Genomic DNA, 17,062 nt, shown 5'->3' with positions numbered 1-17,062 from the left:
CCCAAAATCTTAAGATCTGAAGAGATGTTAAGTAATCTGGGGGAAGGCGTTTACCAAAGATGAACATTGCCCCTCCGCATAGATGGTTGCCCTAGCAGAAGGAGTGGGCAGGATGCTGGAGGGACGCCAGAAACTCATATCGGTGACAGGACTCTTTTGGTCAGGTCCAGGATGTTGCTTCCCATGTCCTTACTCTTTGCCTCCTTCTCCTCATGAAAGGTGTTTCCACCCTTTCATGTGCGCTATCTGGGGTCCTGAAGGGACTAGAGCCTTGTTTTCCCACACAGAAAGCATCAGCACAAGCTCTCATAGAGTCAATCATAGAATCACAGAATCATAGAATAGTTAGGGTTGGAAAGGACCTCAAGATCATCCAGTTCCAACCCCCCTGCCATGGGCAGGGACACCTCACACTAAACCATCCCACCCAAGGCTTCATCCAACCTGGCCTTGAGCACTGCCGGGGATGGAGCACTCACAACCCCCCTGGGCAACCGATTCCAGTGCCTCACCACCCTAACAGGAAAGAATTTCCTCCTTATATCCAATCTAAACTTCCCCTGTTTAAGCTTTAACCCGTTACCCCTTACATCATCTCCCTTTTGATTATGCCCTGGACCTGTGCAGAGAGAAATGGGATCTTGCTTGTGAAGGATTTTCTGCATGCTGTCTGGGAGTCGGCTCTCTTTTCTCTTGGACACTCCAGGTGCTGCATCAGGCTCCTTCTTACCCTCTCTAAGTCAAACAATATCCAGGGCTGTATCAAGCCAAGAGTTAAGGGTCCTTCGTTCTCCTCAACTGCAAACAAAAGTGAAATATCTAGTGGATGTGTGCAGCTGTAGAGCCTATGTTCAACAAAGGGGCTGTTCTGAAACCTGAAATAGCTCGTTTTGCTTCAAATGGAGTCTTTTTACCTTTCCCGTTTCCTAAAGCTTAAGACAATGAGGCCTTAGTCCGGTAACATGTCTCCTGTGGATTGGTGTTACCTGGGGAAAACTCACTGGTCCCTTCTGTTCTGGTCAGAATGGTTTTTGTATGGTCTTATTTAAGACGCATCATATGCATATGCTTGAGGGAATTTGGCTTCTGCCTTTCAGGCCTTAATGTTCTGCTGCAGGTAAAAAGGACTATGCAGCTGGTTTTGTACGAGTCTGTTGTGATGGTTAAAGGAATACCTCGATGGCAAAGCTACTGGAAAATAATGGAAAGTGCAGAAAACTGTCCTGTGGGGCTGAGCTGTTCTTGCTGTCTCTGTTTTTCCCTTCAGCTGGTAAGTGCTGACTGGGATGTTTCGCAGCAAGGTGAATTCATTTTCAACTTTGTCATACTCCTTTTGACTACACAAGGACATCTTGCAGCACTGCTCATTTGCTATTAAAGCAAATGAGACAGCAGAATCTGTGTGTGTTTCACCAGGTATTGTGCACCCTTTTACTGGTGGCAGCATAGCAAATAGGCTATGTCTGGGAGGACCTCTTCAGATCAAGCAGTTCTTCCTGAGAAAAGGGTATTTCCTCTGACATAATTATTGCACAGTGCCGTGCTGGGTAGAAGAGAACATCAGCCCTGAAGAGACTGAAACAAAGACAGTGGGAAAGCAGGGCTAGCTAGTGCCTGGAAGGAGATGTCTGGCGGTGTGCTAGCCCCCAGCATGCCAGAGACTTAACTGGTGGCATGATGTTAGGAATCAGGGAAAACCCTGATTGTCCAGATTGGGTAGTGTCACAGCTGTAAGGAAGGAGCAGATCCTAACCCTGTGCTGGCTGTGGAGTTTCATTTGTGGTGGGTCGCCTCCTTTTTGGCTTTGGTTTCCTCCCAGCAAGACCCTCCACAGGAGTGGAAAGACAAATCGGCTGATGTGTTCACTAACTGCTTTTCCAAGTGTTTAATAATGGAGTGTTAGGAATACTTTAGTTTGAATCTGGTTAATTTCTCTAAGACTAAATTACTACATACAGAAACCACAAATGGGGAGTAATAGGTCCTATCTAAGCCCCCTGAGGAGACAGTGTGCGATTGTTATACCCCAGTGGGGATGGTTTTAATTCGTTAGGTCAAACCTTAGCAATTCATTATTTAACCCTATGGATCAGGGTGATTCATTCATCAGTTTGGGCCTGTCCTTCAGTTGCAGTCTCATAATCACAGGATAACTCAGGTTGGAGGGAGCCTCAGAGGGTCTCTGGTCCAATCTCCTGCTCAAAGCAGGGTTAGCCATGGGACCAAACCAGATTGCTCAGAGCTGGTTCCAGCTGCGTGTTGGAAGCCTCCAAAGACACAGGTGGCTCTGCAACTCTGGGCAGCCCTGGAGCTCAGTGATCTCTGGCCACCTAAAAGAGCCTTCTGCTCTCTTTTGCTACAGAATGAAGAGGAGGAAATCAAGCTGGAGATAAATATGCTGAAAAAGTACTCCCATCACCGGAATATTGCTACATATTATGGTGCATTTGTAAAGAAAAGTCCTGCAGGCCAAGATGATCAGCTCTGGGTAAGCGTTTAGTGTCATTTCTGTTCATGAGATTTACAGCTCCTTTCTTTAGTGCTCCAGCATGCTTGGCTGGGGCTCTGTCTCAGTGAAACTCTGAAGTCATTGTTCTGAAGAATAGTGTAAAAGAAGAAAAATTGCTCCTCCCAAGACATCTTCCACCCACTATGTTTTCCTTTGAGGATGGACATAAAGATAGTTGTGACTTACGCTGTCATTCTGATTTGTTGCTTGAGCTGTTTGTTTTTTTTTCTTTCTTCAAATTAAATGTTTCTGTGATTTGTTTATTTTTAATGAAAGTGCAAAAGAGCTTGTCCTCATCCCCCCTCTCCTTTTGCTTATTACTTTCCTCTCCTTTCTTCAGTTGGAAAATAAAAAGGGAACAGAGGAACTGGTAATAAAGCAGAGAAGAAAAGCGAATCCTCAAGTTTTTTTGGCCACAAGATTTTTGAAGCTCTGCAGCAAAATGAGACATTTCAGATGTTGGACACATTCCCATGTTGCTCAGTGCTGTTAGCTCATGGGCTTCTGATTGTGAAGTTTCTGAAGAAAATAAAAGTACCTATAACCTACAATAGGAGGGAGCACTGCTGAGGCTTTTTATTTACTCAGTGATGTGTGTGATTCAGGAAATGAGATTTTATGTCACTTGGCATCTGGGAAGGTCGCGTGTAGCTTGCCACACCTTGATTGTGGTGGGGCGGATGTTTGCACATGGTTTCTGTGCTGGCACCCTGTCAGTGCTCTGGTAAAGGTGTATTAGGTTTGTCTTTCTGCAGTTGGTGATGGAGTACTGTGGCGCGGGCTCTGTCACTGACCTGGTCAAGAAGACAAAAGGGAACTGTTTCAAGGAAGACTGGATTGCGTACATCTGCAGAGAGGTTCTCAGGGTGAGTTGCACCAACTGAGCTTTGCTCATTTGCAACAAAAAGGCCTTTCCAAGCCTTTGGTTGCTAACGTAGGTCACTAGTGAGCTTTACTGCTTAAAGGTTTTGATCCATGGGGCTCATGGGCTGTGGTCCTTGAGTTCAGAAGAGCCTGAAAAGCCAGCATGATGGCTGCTTGGCATCCCATATTATTGTAGTTAACCCCATTTTCTGCACGAAGCTCAGAAAATTCCTGTTTCCTGTGGCAAGTGGCCATCTTCTGAAAGTCCAGATTCCATGCATCTAGAAAAGTTTTCTGTTTTCAGTAAGTCTGTCCTCCACATCAGGAGATTGTACAGAGCATTGCTTCAGCTGTTCATGCTGTGTAAGATCTTTAAGATCTTTCTGTTCCTAGTTCCTTTACCTTCGCACACTCAGGGTCTTCTTTTCCACACTATTAAAAGCAATGTTGACTAAACAGCATTCCAGAATCTTAAAGGTGGCCCTGCTGGGGCAATATTCCCCAAGGCAGTTCTTGGGGCTGTATTTCATTCTATGCAAGTGTATGTTTTTTTTCTTTTATATTTTTGTTTTGTTTTGTCCTGGAAGCTACAGAGGATAAAACAATTCCCAAGTGTAATCTAGTGAACTAGACTGGAAAAAAAATGCTGCTGGAACCTGTCATTCTGAATTCAAAACCCATTACAGAGTTACTGATCCATCTTCCTTGTAGTGGAGTTTTATTTCTTTTCTAAATAATGGTAAAATATATGTGTATTCTGGGAGCTGAAATTCAAATGGCATGCCAAAGTAATGCTTGAATAGGGGTCAGTCTTGCTTCTGGAGCAGAGCTTCTGAGAAGCATGCTCAGTAGAGAACATTGGGAATCTTACAAGGATTTGGCATTAGAATGTAGATTAATGTAACTATAGCTGGAAAGCATAGGGAGAGCTTCTGCAAAGGAAATAAAAACCTTAATGTTCTGGTCAGGTTGCTCGTCATTTTGTGGCTATAATATCTGTATTAAAGCAACTGATGTTAAAAACATTTGGTTTACACTCATCAAATATTAACTGACTGAAAACAATACTCGCTGCATTCAAAAAGAGGGATTTTGAACTTTCTGTGGTCCATTTACCATTGAATACAGTCTTGCTGAATGCAGAATTCAAGCCACTTGGCCAGACAGCTGCTGTTTATGGTTTTCATACAGAGCATTCTGTGTTGCTCTTTTGCTCTTTTGTTTGTTTTTAACACATGATACAGAAGCAACCCTTGATTCTGAGGCAGAAGTTTAAAATATTGGTAGCTTGTTCTCTTCACACTTGACTTCAGACATGCTCAGCTACTGTCAGGCCTGTGACTAAAGAAGACAATCAAACTTGAGGTTGCTGTCCTCTCTCCTCCTTGAAACTGGTGTCTTCATGTTGCAAATAACATCTGAAGGACTTTCTCTATGAATAAAGTCTGACAAAAGTGTAAAAAGGCAACAATGTCAATGAGAGGAAATAAAATAAGGAAAGTCTGTTTTTCCTTTAGGGCTTGGCACATCTTCATGCTCACCATGTCATCCATCGAGATATTAAAGGACAGAACGTCCTTCTCACAGAAAATGCAGAAGTAAAACTGGGTAAGTTTCCGTAAGTGTGTGCTAGAAACCTGTTTGTAAATTTTTAGGTTTTTCATCTTGTTTTGGAAAGAACCTCGGTAACGTAAGAGCAACAAATATGTCAAGTAGCATTAATGCTCGTATTTATAAGGTGTCTGTCATGTAGAAAGAACTGAAAGTGTCACGTGCACTGCAAGGATGTCATTCTCACCCTGTGGGGAGTACAGCTACTTCTGGGCAGTCAAACACAGAACCTGTCTAGTAAGTCACAGTACCATCAGGACTTCACAGCATATCCCGGTGTGCAGAGACTTCCAGAATAAAAAAGTTAGGGGAATAATTTATGCTAATCCATTTCTCTAAGGGAAGTGGTCTTAGAGGTTTTCATAAATTGACAATAGGTGAGATTACTCATATGTGAGGGCTACCACTGAGGAGTAGCTCTTACTAATAGTAATCTTTCAAAAATGTTGGTGAGTTTGCTCATTTCCTTTTCTAGCTGTGACATGTCAGTGTGGACAGCTTAAACTCAAGTACATGTCTCTTTTGAGGAGGGGATGCCTTTGATGTTTTGGGAAAACATCACAGAGAATGAGTGGCAGTGATTTAAAGGAGCAATCTCAAGGAGAGCAATTCTCTCATTTGGGATGATCTTCATGTTTCCTGTCTCTTTAATTAGAAGAATTCACTGTAGAGTTGGAGAACAAAAATAATAAACATGGCCTGTGGGTGGGGGTAGGATGTTTGGCTGGAGCAAGAAAAAATGGTTACTTTAAATCTCAGTATGATTTAACCTTATGATGAAATTCTTCATTGAAGTCAAAGGGAGTTTTGCTATTGTATTAAATGAAGGCAGGATTTTGCTAGTAGTCTCTGAAAGATATGTAGTAGTTTTCAACTGTTCCCTCTTAAAACTGGGAAGATGGGGCTTGGAGGTTTGTGTGTGTTTGGTCTTTTATAGTACCATTCTTCACGTGATAGACAAGAAAGTTAGGTCTTTCTGTCTCTGGGTAGAGATGAAACAGGTTTACTAAGTACAACAATAAAGAAAAAAAAAGAAAAAAAGCTTGTTTCCAGAGAGATTTAGCCTGTGTGTGTAAAAGAAGCTAGAAACCCAAGAGGTCCTCAGCCCAGTTCTGCTCCAGTGTAATTATGCACACTTCCCATCGGAAACACAGAATGCATGATAATTCCAAGTCAGCTCTAACTGTTGGAGCAGGTTTACTGAACGGGCACATTAAATTATAATAGTACAAATAGTTGTGTTTTGCAGATGATCTGCAGTGAGGTAAGTGAGAAAATCTCCTTGATGATAACCATAGGGCTGTCTCCTTTCAGTCCTTTCTTTCGTCTGTTATTTTGTCTTCTCTGAATAGCATTCAGGTGCTATGCCCAGTGGATCCAATTAGTGTATCTTGGAGGTTTATTCAAAGAAAAATACAATCACGTAATTATTGGTTGCATGGGCCTGTCTGCAAATTGAACAAAACCATTTTGCTGTACAATCCTGTTGAACGCAACACCCTTTGCAGCACAAAGAGCACCACAGAATTCTCATTATGAGGCTAAGAATAAACTAGTATACTCTCCAGCTTGTTCTAAAGTAGCATATGACTGTAGGGACAGAGTTATTCCAAACACCTCAAAATGAAGTGATATGATAGTTTTTCCCAGCTTTCACAAATAGCTGTACTAGACACCTACAAATTTGCCTTGTCCATAGGTACTTCTTTTCAGATATTAGTTAATTGAGTCCTACTCAATGTGTTGTTTAGATTAAACATAAATTATTCTGTGATGTCTTCCTAGAGTAATTCATGTGTGCTGTAACCTGCCTGGCAAATTTAGCATGCTCTTTATTTGGAAAAAAGAGGGGCGGGGGGGGAAAGGAGGGTGGGAGGGCAATTAAATTTCGACTGTTGGACAAGGTGTACTGAGGAACTCAGATTTGTTATGTGTTGGGGCCTAAAGGTTTGGTATTCTAAATAGTATGACAGTAACCAAGCAAATACTTTGCCACATGGATACAACTGTGTATTAATTTCTCTGTTTGTCTTCTCAGTGGATTTTGGCGTAAGCGCTCAACTGGACAGGACTATTGGGAGAAGAAACACGTTTATTGGCACACCATACTGGATGGCGCCTGAGGTCATTGCTTGTGAGGAGAACCCAGACTCTACATATGATTACAGAGTAAGTATTACAACTCTACGTGAAGCAGCAAAATGTGCAAGTTAATCCTGAAATGCTGCTCAACTACGGCATCTCGAAAGTTCAAACTTCCCTCCTTTTAAACCACAATGATATAACTGGAGAAACAGAAGTATGTGGATGGTGGCTTTTATTAAGAGTGGAGTTTCATTATGAATAATTTTTTTGTGATTTTTTGATATATGAAATATACTTTCAAGAATTGTGAAAAAAAATCAACAAAACAAAACCTGACATATGGAGGTTGCAGGTCAGCATAGAAAAGAATGGAAGAGGTAAATTTGGATGGAATACTTGAACTAGTGTAATACTAATATGACAAGTTACTGCTGTCTTCTGATAGAGCTGTTTGCACCCAGCTGCAAAACCTGATTTAATTGGCAATAATTAGTATCACTTCACTCATTTATGTGCATGTAACTGCAAGATGTTCCCCATTCCAGAATGATTTTGGGTTATTCACAGAGTGGTAGAGGTAAGAAAGCACAGAATTTCTTGTATTTTGATTTATGCCCATAGTCTCTTGTCCTTTCAGTCAGCGCCACTCAGAAGTTTGGCTTGGTCATCTTCACTCTCCTTCTGTCAGGAATTTGTACTGATGTGTGAAATTCTCCTGAGCCTTCCCTTCTCCAGACTTAACAGTTACATCTCTCTCAGCCCAGAGCCTTCCAACTCCAATGCCTTAAATATCTTTGTGGCCCTTCGCTGCACCCACTCTAGTATGTCCATGACTTCCTTTTACTTGGGCCCAGAACCAGCTATCAAGCACCTTTTCCTGGTTCTCTTCCTATATCTTAAAACATGCTGATGCTGTTTCAGAGAGACTTACTCTTTGTCCTCTGGCGTGTTTCCAGCAGTGTTATCATTTGTCTTTCTACACTTACGCAGGATGTTTTCTAGTGATGACCTTCTGAGCAGCCAACTTCTGAGGGACACTCCAGTCATTCTCTCGGTTCAAGTACTGTCATGGTTGTCACTTTGCACCTCTCATTCTAATTGTGCCTTTATTAGGATAACCCATTATTGCTTCCATTTTCTAGTGATTCAGAGGTTGTGATTCTCCCTTGCTAGGACCTTCTGTGCTGCACTGGCAGAATGAGGTCATGTTGTGCAAATGTCCGTCATGAATAAAGAATGTTCTTGGATTTTATTTTTCATACCATGTAAATCTTCAGTAAATTAATTTCGTGTCTTCATTCCCTGTCCCCAGTTGATTTCCTTTTCAGAACGTATACTTTTCAGATGATACAAGCATTAGGAACGTGTACCCCTAATTCTTGAGGATTCTTTGCTTTCAGTAATAATCAGAGTTCATCCACATGCATTTATGTTTGGTTCTGAATAGATTCTGCAGATAGTAGTTTTAAACTGATCAGTGGAGGTTTTTGGCAGCACTTATGCAGGCAGTGCTATGACTCAGAAGGTGGCACGGGGCCGGTCTTTTGTACAGGGATTTATAGCTGATATGATGAGCAAAGTAGCAGGAAGCCATTCTGTAACTTCTAGCTGGTCAAAACAAAAAAATCCAAAAGGAGTATGAGTAAAAATATATATGCATAAATACATCTTTACACACTAACTTTTATGAGTGTTGCTGTCAACTTCCCTTTCACCTTTCTACCTCCCATGCTTTGAAACTCCAAACCAAAATTCTTTGTAGTCTGATTGTTTTCTCCCAGTGTCTCCAGAACCTGTGGTCATAGCCTGCAAAGACTTTTCTGGTTTTCATTCATCTACTTAATAATGAGTCAAGATCATGAAGCTATTAAATTCCTACTGATTTTGTTGTTAAATCCCTCCACAAACCATGATGTGAACTGGTTTTCAGCTTGCATAAAACAGTTCAGAGCAGCTGGACTGAGAAGACTCTGTTGATAAAAGTCAAATTTAGAGTGCCAGGCTGGACATGAACTGCTATTCATATAATGGTATATATGCTTCTAATATTTGAAGGTTTGTCTTGTGCTGCTCCCTTTGTAAAAGAGAGTTTTAGAGAAGCCCTGCAAGTTGGTTTGGTCACGTGCCTCTCATTTGACTACATTTAGACACAAAAAGTAGTAGAATAATGCACATGATTAATCAAGTGGAAACCTGTGAAGCTTTTGCAGTCACTGGTGGGGTTTCTGATTTGCCTTCCATGGTCAAAACCTGGCCCTCAGCATCCAGGCAAGCTGGTAAAGGGAGCTCCACTCTTAAGTAACTGAGCTGAATGTACACATGCAACATGGCTGCAAGATGTGCTCTCCTTTCATGTGCCCAAAACATGTAATTAGAGACTCGATAGACAGAATAAGTCAGACCCCAAGACCTGACTATAATTTCTGTTTCATCAGCGTAGAAACTCCACAGTGACTGCTCTGAAATAAGCATTAAGACCAAGAATTTGGTTTTGGCCAGGAGCAGGGTGGTGAAGCACTGCTGAGTCTCACTGCCTCATGAAAACACTTTAAAAGATTTAAGACTTACATTTAAACGGTGCCTGTTATGCTCTGACTCTTGTTTTTTTGAATGCAGAAGGTCTGGCTGCTTGAATGATGAATCACCTGTTCAGAGCTGCATGGGAAATGGGAAGCTTCTGGCTATTAGCATGTTTCCTAGAAGCTCAGTAGGGAATGGGAGGGTGTAGAATGTATGTCACTCCAACTGAAATGACCTGATCTAGGAGAAGTCTAGGGAAACCGTAAAAAACACACAAAATCCAAACCAAATCAAAAGCTTTAAAGAAAATTGAAAAAATTAAAGCTTGAATGCTGCAAGTTGCAATGTTTCTTTTCCTGCAGAGTGACCTGTGGTCTCTGGGAATCACTGCTATTGAAATGGCCGAAGGAGCTCCTCGTAAGTGATTTGCTATAACAGTGGGGATGTCTGTGTTTTGTGAATGTGTTCTGCGATATAATAACTCTTCCTTGGCTAATGCACAGATGTAGAAAATTCCGGTTCTGGCTGTGTCTTTAAAAATTATCCGTTACTTTTTTTCATCTGGACTCTTTTGCTTTTCTTTTAGTCCCTTTACGTCTATGTTAATTCCTTGCCTTCATTTCCTAGGGAAACAAAAATCCTTTTATTGCCAGCATCAGTTTGTTGAGCACTGCCTGTAGGTACAGCTAAGCAGAAGTGATTGACACATCAGCAGAAAAAATTGACAAGAATAGCTTTGGGTTAGGACACTTAAAAATATGGCAGTGGTAGAATCCAGGCTTTAGGTTATATTTTTATGCTGGGACTGACTTGATTCTCAGCAGTTTGGAGATGAATACTGTATTTGTTCACATAATGGGTACGGTCCACAACCGCGTTTTCAACCTGACAGCAAACTGACATGGTTTTACAGCCTGCCCTCGCCTGCCGACTGCCACCCTCGCTCCTCCAGTTAGCCACTTGCAAGTGTTGGGCAGAGATGGATGGCTGCAGGGTGCCCGTAAAGACCTTGTGCAGTTTTGTTTCCACAGAGGACCAGTTGCTTTGCCCCAGCACCCACAAAGCAGATGTGATGTGCTGGGGGGGATACGGTCACTGCTGAGAGCACAGGAGGTGAAACTGATTGTACTCTGGCCTGAGCTTGAGAGCACATACCCTGTTTCTAAAAACACATTTGGCTGTTCTCCTGCCAGACTTGTTTTTCAGCAGTGCTCAGGAGCCAGCTGGAGTTCAGGAGCACTTTCAGACCCTGTGTTTCAGCCTAGCTGAAGTTTGGTCCTAAGACATGGTCCATGGGAGTTTTCTTTGAGACCCCTTGTGGCTTTGCACACCAATTCTTCTTGCCACAGTATTTGATGTTTTCACTAGTTTTGGCAGGGAAATTCTGTGGATTACATTCTGTGGCATTGTATTGTTTTCTGTAGTACAACAGTGTTTGGGACCTATAGATGGAAACTAGACTTCTTCTGCCCCCCATCCCCACTGTATCATATGCTATTGAAAATACAAAGAAAACAGTCAAAACCAGAACCAAGGTGTGAGAAATGACAGCAGATGGGTGCAGGCAGAGAAGTTAATAGAAGGTAGTGAAGGCTTTACCAGCCACAGTTTTCTCACTTTTACTATTTCTGCAGTGCTGTAAGTCCATTCCTGTTAAGAGAATCACAGCCAGACACCTGTATATTGTAAGAAATTATCCCCCATATCGTCCTGTTAGTTGTCATTCAGTAGCTCTGTGTCGTGAAGGAAGATCTCTGACCCTTGCGATTTCTTTGTGACAGATGGCACACACTCCTAATTCCATACAAACCTCCTGGGATAGATGAGATGTGACGGTATTTGCTTTCTGCAGAGTTCTTTCTAACTTCTTTCCACAACAGTAATGCTAGAAAGAAGTACATTGAGTTGAGAGAAACCAGCATCTGAATGCATGAGCAGAATCTGTTTCAAATTGTCTAATAATGGTGCTCACACTCCTGAAACACAGAATAGATGGAATCTGTACTTTGTCATTACGCTCTGTGCCAGTGATGCATTTTGAACTCTCCAATTCACATCAGGTTTTCTTCATCCTGCATTTTCTCTTATGCTATGAACAATGTAGCTAAGAGTTTGGTTAAAATTTAGCTCGTCATTTACCTGAACCATAAGCCAGACATAACAAAATAGAAGTGTTTCAATCCCAACTTCTATTTATTTGAAAACACATTTTGGTGTATTGGAAAGGTAAGGATTTTTCTATGTCCTTCTGAAGCCTTATATATAAAAACTGTGAAGAAAATGGTACTTGAGGAACAAGGCCATGCAGCCTTTCTTTCAAATCTCTTTTAACTGGCAGTAACAGCATACCCTTGTGAAAGATTTCTGTGTACTCAGAGACTTTATTTCTCTGCTGTAGTGTGAATTTTATTGACTTAACACTAAGGTTCTGCAGCAGATGCTGTGCTGGTGGAAGTAGGATTGCTTGTGGAGGACTCTTCCCCTCTTGTTGGGAGAACCAGGCTGCATCAGTGTGGTCAGGCTATGGGAGGGCACAGCGGGGACATGTACTGTTCAAGAGCTTGTGGTTTCCTTTGCAGCCCTGTGTGACATGCACCCCATGAGAGCGCTCTTCCTCATCCCACGGAACCCGCCCCCAAAGTTGAAATCCAGAAAATGGTAAAGAGATGTGTAAAAAAACCTGTGCGTTTGCTGCGTTGGGCTTAGGAGGATTTTGAGCTCTCTTGTCCAGAAACAGTGATCTTGTTAAATCCTGCAGTGATCTGTGAGGTCTTTCCTAGGGTGTTTCTAGTGCTGGGTCAGGCCGCTGGTGCAGATGTAATTTGCCTTTGGGAAGCAACACCTTTCTTTTGAGCTTGGCCTAAACTGCAGAAGTCACTGCAGTTGCTAAAGTTTGGTGTGGGTGGCTGGAACTGCACTGTAGGCAAGAGTTAAGTGGGCTGCTTGGGGTCAGAGCTTTGTCAGAAGGCTGCATGGACGCTGTGGGGCTAATGGCAGTCACCGTAGCCTAAGAGTATTAGTTTATCTTTTAAATGAAGTACATAAAGAAATTTTTACTGTATCAAAAGGGTAAGGGTGGGTTTGAAAGAGTCATGCCAGCCAGGTTGTGGTTTTGTTGATCCAGGTGTAAATTCAGGGTAACTCCACTGAGCAGGTGGTCAGGATGGAGTTCCCTATCACTCACCCTCAGCACTGTGGTGGTCTCAGATGGCATAGGATGGCAAACTGTCTCTCATAGTTCCAGCGTAAAAGGAAACCTTGCAAAGTTAGTGCTTTCCATCACTCAGGGTAGTGCTTGGCACCCTAGTTGAAAAGGATTATTGTTTTCCTTTTCAGGTCAAAGAAATTCCTAAACTTTGTTGAAAGCTGCCTTGTAAAGAATTATTTGCATCGTCCATCCACTGAGACCTTGCTAAAGCATTCTTTCATCCGAGACATGCAGAACGAACGGCAAGTGCGCATCATGCTGAAAGACCACCTGGACAGGACCAGGAAGAAAAAAGGAGAAAAGGGTAATGTCAAAAACAAAAGGCACTGCAGAGAGATCCTCTTCCAATTTTGGCAGCAGAGTACAAGGCAGATACAACTGAAATACTAGAACCAGGAAAACTGTGACTAAGTTGTGCTTGATAGTGGTGGGGGCATTTTGAAGATCTCTGACAAAGTCCAGGTCATTTATGCTGTTTAAGTGCTGAAATCTTTGGAGTCTGACTCTGATTTCACTGACAGCAACCCTAATGCTAATGTGACTGGGGAGTCTGAGTGAAGTCTAGGTCCTTACTTTCTTGAGTATATAAGTAGTACTCAGTAAGCGTTTCTTAGTCTGTTAATTCATCTGTCTGTCCCTGATCCATTTAATTCACCTGTTATATCTCCATATACTTTTAACTTGTGAGTTCTTTGGGGACAGAAGTGCTCTTTAAGCATTTTTGCAATGGAGTGTGTAAAAGAAACTGAAAGAAGGTCTCCAAGCTCCAGAAAATCACAAATGAGCATAATAAATGATCTGCATCACAGGGTGGCTGGAGAAAAGGAGAATCTGAATTTGTTCCCAATGCTGGCCTTGCTCTTCAGAGTAAAACCTGAAGAAACAGTGTTGGAGTGGGGATCATACTTGTGTAAATATATGTGCACAGCAGACTAAGGGCTGTGCAAGGTGGAGAGAGCACCATAGCCTGTTGACAATCAAATTGCCCTGCCCTCTTTCCCTTCTTCCTCTTCTGTATATTTTATAATGGCAGGGCTGTGAAGGTCAGTGACTGTGAGGGCAAACTGGGAAATCACTGTACGGTTAGAAAGTGACTTCTGAACTGCTGGGCTAAAACTGGCATTGATTTATTATCCCTGTTTCTATTTTTTTAATCATTCACTTTAATACAAAAGGAAACCTGGATTTACTGAAGGCCTCAGCTTAGCCATACAACAGGTATACAATAGCACAGCAGGGCAATTCAAGTCTTTTATGTCCTATCTAAATTTCTTTCAAAAGAACCCTTCCGCTGGTGTCGTTGTGGGAGTTGGATTTCTCTGTGGGTTTAGCCTAATTTATTTCAGATGACGGAAATAGGTTAGTTTTGCAAAACCAAACCAGTCAGTCAAGGGAAAAGGTGGGAGTGTGTAAAGGAGCTGCCCTAAAACATGATCCGAACTAGATTTTGAATTATGTATGCGGATACGTTGCCTCCCCTCAGCCTCCCAGTGCAACCTTTGTTTTCTTCTTGAATTCCTGCTGAGCTACATGTAGTGCAGGTTGAGTGCTCAGAAACCAAGATCATATCTTACCTGATAGTATCCTCCACTGGGGTTTGTTTATTCTGCTCTTTTTTCAGAAGAAACGGACTATGATTACAGTGGAAGTGAGGAGGAAGATGACGAGCTGAATGAAGATGAAGGAGAACCAAGGTTAATTTTATTACTGGAATAGAAAATTTGACTGCCCAAGCTGTTCTCATTAAAGGCAGCCCTCCTCAGCCAGAATGGCTTTCTTAACTTATTCTGCATCCCTTATCTCTTGTTAGCGTGAACTAACAAGCTGACCTCTGTTAGCTTGAATTGTTTTGTACCTATCAAATATAACTGCTGAGTATAAGATGTCTGTAACATGCTCCTTCTCAGTTCCTCTGCAATAGTGAGTAAATTCTCAAATGAAGGACCCAATAATCAGCTTCAGGCTGTTCTTTAGCACAGCAAATACAGATGCATAGTCAAGATGCTGGAGATATATTGGAACATCTTAATTTGCTAACACAGGACATCAAGCAATTCCCAATGCACCTTGTGTTCTCTCTTTAATGTTCTGTTTAGTCACGTAGAAACCTCCCCTTTGTTTCAGCTCCATAGTTAACCTCCCAGGGGAGTCAACTCTCCGCCGTGAATTTCTGAGGTTGCAGCAGGAGAACAAAAACCGCTCTGACCCTCATCGCCAGCAGCAGCAGCTGAAGGACCAGGAGAAATACAAGAAGCAGCTGCTGACAGAGCGGCAGAAACGGATCGAGCAGCAGAAAGAGCAGAGGAGGAGGCTGGAGGATGTAGGGACTGGCTTGTATGGTTGTTCCATGTCTCATCACAACAAATGTGTCTGTAGAGGGTAGCTTTGAAAGGCAAGAAGGCTGTGTTAAACTGTCAGCACAACTTGGGCTGTAGTCTTTTGCCTTGGGAGAACTGTGTCACTTTTGAATGCAATGATTTTGAATGGTCTCTGTCCTTTTCCTGCTGCCAATCTGCCCTGAGCTTTGGGAGCATAAGGGGAAAGGCACTTTGCTTGAGTTTGGTGGTGGAAGCCCAGGCAGATGGGATGAGAGATCCCAATTTCTTTCTCATATGTATTGCCCAGTTCGAAGTCTGTCTGATCCAGAGTCTTGGCCCCACTTCTGTTTAAGATATTGTAAGACAGTTGCTGCCTTTTAAACTGTCTGACACACTCTGGTGTTGGAAGCACTACTAAATCACCAACCTGTCCCTTCTTACGAGTATCTGACAAAATTCAAGCATTGTGCAAACACTTGAGCTGGCATTTATGAAGTATAGTGCTGCTGCAGCAAAACAGGGGGACTCTGGAAAAGCTCTTCTTTCTCAAAATGGTGGGAAGACATTTGTCATTAGATAAGCTGCCAGCCATCACAGAGATCTTGTGTGCCTGCCTAAATGAATGGCATATCTGCCCTGGAAGGCCAAGATGGGAAAAGGTTTCACTTCAGGTTTGGCAGTCAGTGTGGTGGAGCTTGTGGCTGGCTGCTTCGGCTGCACAGTGTATCCGGTATCCCATATCAATGACTGCATAGCAGCAAATTAGCCTTGTGATTGATGAACACTGGCATGACTAATTGGTGGGTATGAAAGTAAAGTAAAATAAGCAGTGTTGTTCCCTGGCTCTCTTCCAGCATCAGAGGCGAGAGCAGGAGCTACGAAGGCAGCAGGAGTGTGAGCAGAGGTGGCCAGAGGCTAAGGCCATTCAGAGGAAAGAAGAGAGGTGTAAAGAAGACATATTAGATGCACAGAGGAAATTAGAAAAGAAGCAGGTACAAAAAGTGTTTAGCAACAGAGATTCACAGCTTCCTCTTCCTGTACCCAATGGGTTTTTTGGTTCCCTGAGGGTGTTCCCATCCTCTTGAGTTGCAGACCAGAGAGGGCCCTTTTTAATGAATTTACTGCCTTTTGTTCTCAAATTCAACCTTGTTTCAGGTTAACTGGTTACTGAGTCATCCTTATCTACAGCAATGACACTGCCTCTCCCACTTCTGTCCCTGCAGTTTTGCTGTGCTGAAATGATCTGTGTTCCTTTCAGTCTGATTTAAAATATATTTACCCTGAAGGTTTCCAGCATCAGCTCAACCTAAGCTTTGATCTCCAGTTTCTGTTCCGGTTGTAACCAGGACTGTTTATTTTTCACAAATGAAAATGGAGCAGAGGTTAATTTTAATGCTGAAGTCATTGGTCTGGCACCTTGGCCACAATATTATTCTACTGTTTCAGCACAAAGTGATCTGTAATCAGACAGAAGTATGGAGTTTTGATTCAGGTCCTCTGGTTTTAGGAAAAGTAAAAAGAAAAAAATACGAGGTTTTTTCTGATGTGCTGTCTCTGAAGCCAAATACAGAGCAATTGTGGTCACTTTATGCTTCCTGTTGCTCAGGGTTGTAGCTCTTCTGTTAGCTCTGCTGGAATTGTGTTTGCTTTGTTCTTTGAAAAGTCAGTATTTCCAGCAGTCAGCTTGGTTGTCCTCCAAGGCATTGCTCTCACTGAGGTTCATCACTCTTTGCTTTCAGAAGGTTGAAGATGTGCAGCACAACAGGAAAGTGCATCGAACTCTCCCCAAAGATCAGACACAGCTGCTGTCTCTCCAGCATGACCACAAGCAGAAGAAGGAGCCTTCCAAGAACTCAAATTCAGCAGTGCATCCTCCATCAAGCAGCACAAGCAAAGAGGTAACAGCTTGGTCAACATAGCATTTAGATTCTTTGCAGTTTATGATGC

The 17,062-nt window shown here is 42.4% G+C and overlaps 1 protein-coding gene across 5 annotated transcripts in view; it reads left to right on the top strand.

Annotated features, from left to right (window-relative positions):
- Positions 1–17,062, top strand: part of NRK (Nik related kinase) — a 97,026-nt gene that overhangs the window by 36,120 nt on the left and 43,844 nt on the right. For 4 of the 5 annotated variants that reach the window (XR_010614931.1, XM_065689851.1, XM_065689852.1 and 1 more), the window contains exons 4-14: positions 2,363–2,488; positions 3,265–3,375; positions 4,891–4,981; positions 7,023–7,153; positions 9,952–10,006; positions 12,169–12,247; positions 12,926–13,101; positions 14,419–14,491; positions 14,922–15,117; positions 15,970–16,107; positions 16,855–17,013. Coding sequence is in view for 4 of the 5 variants with exons in the window: in XM_065689851.1 (XP_065545923.1) it covers positions 2,363–2,488; positions 3,265–3,375; positions 4,891–4,981; positions 7,023–7,153; positions 9,952–10,006; positions 12,169–12,247; positions 12,926–13,101; positions 14,419–14,491; positions 14,922–15,117; positions 15,970–16,107; positions 16,855–17,013 (1,335 nt within the window). In the remaining variant the exon portion in view is untranslated. The remainder of the gene's footprint in view (positions 1–2,362; positions 2,489–3,264; positions 3,376–4,890; positions 4,982–7,022; positions 7,154–9,951; positions 10,007–12,168; positions 12,248–12,925; positions 13,102–14,418; positions 14,492–14,921; positions 15,118–15,969; positions 16,108–16,854; positions 17,014–17,062) is intronic. The other variant, XM_065689854.1, reaches the window with a different exon arrangement.

This window comes from Lathamus discolor, chromosome 9 (genome assembly GCF_037157495.1).
Source record: "Lathamus discolor isolate bLatDis1 chromosome 9, bLatDis1.hap1, whole genome shotgun sequence".
NCBI lineage: Eukaryota > Metazoa > Chordata > Aves > Psittaciformes > Psittacidae > Lathamus > Lathamus discolor.
Note: the sequence above shows the minus strand (reverse complement) of the source record. Positions and strands in the feature narration are given on the sequence as shown.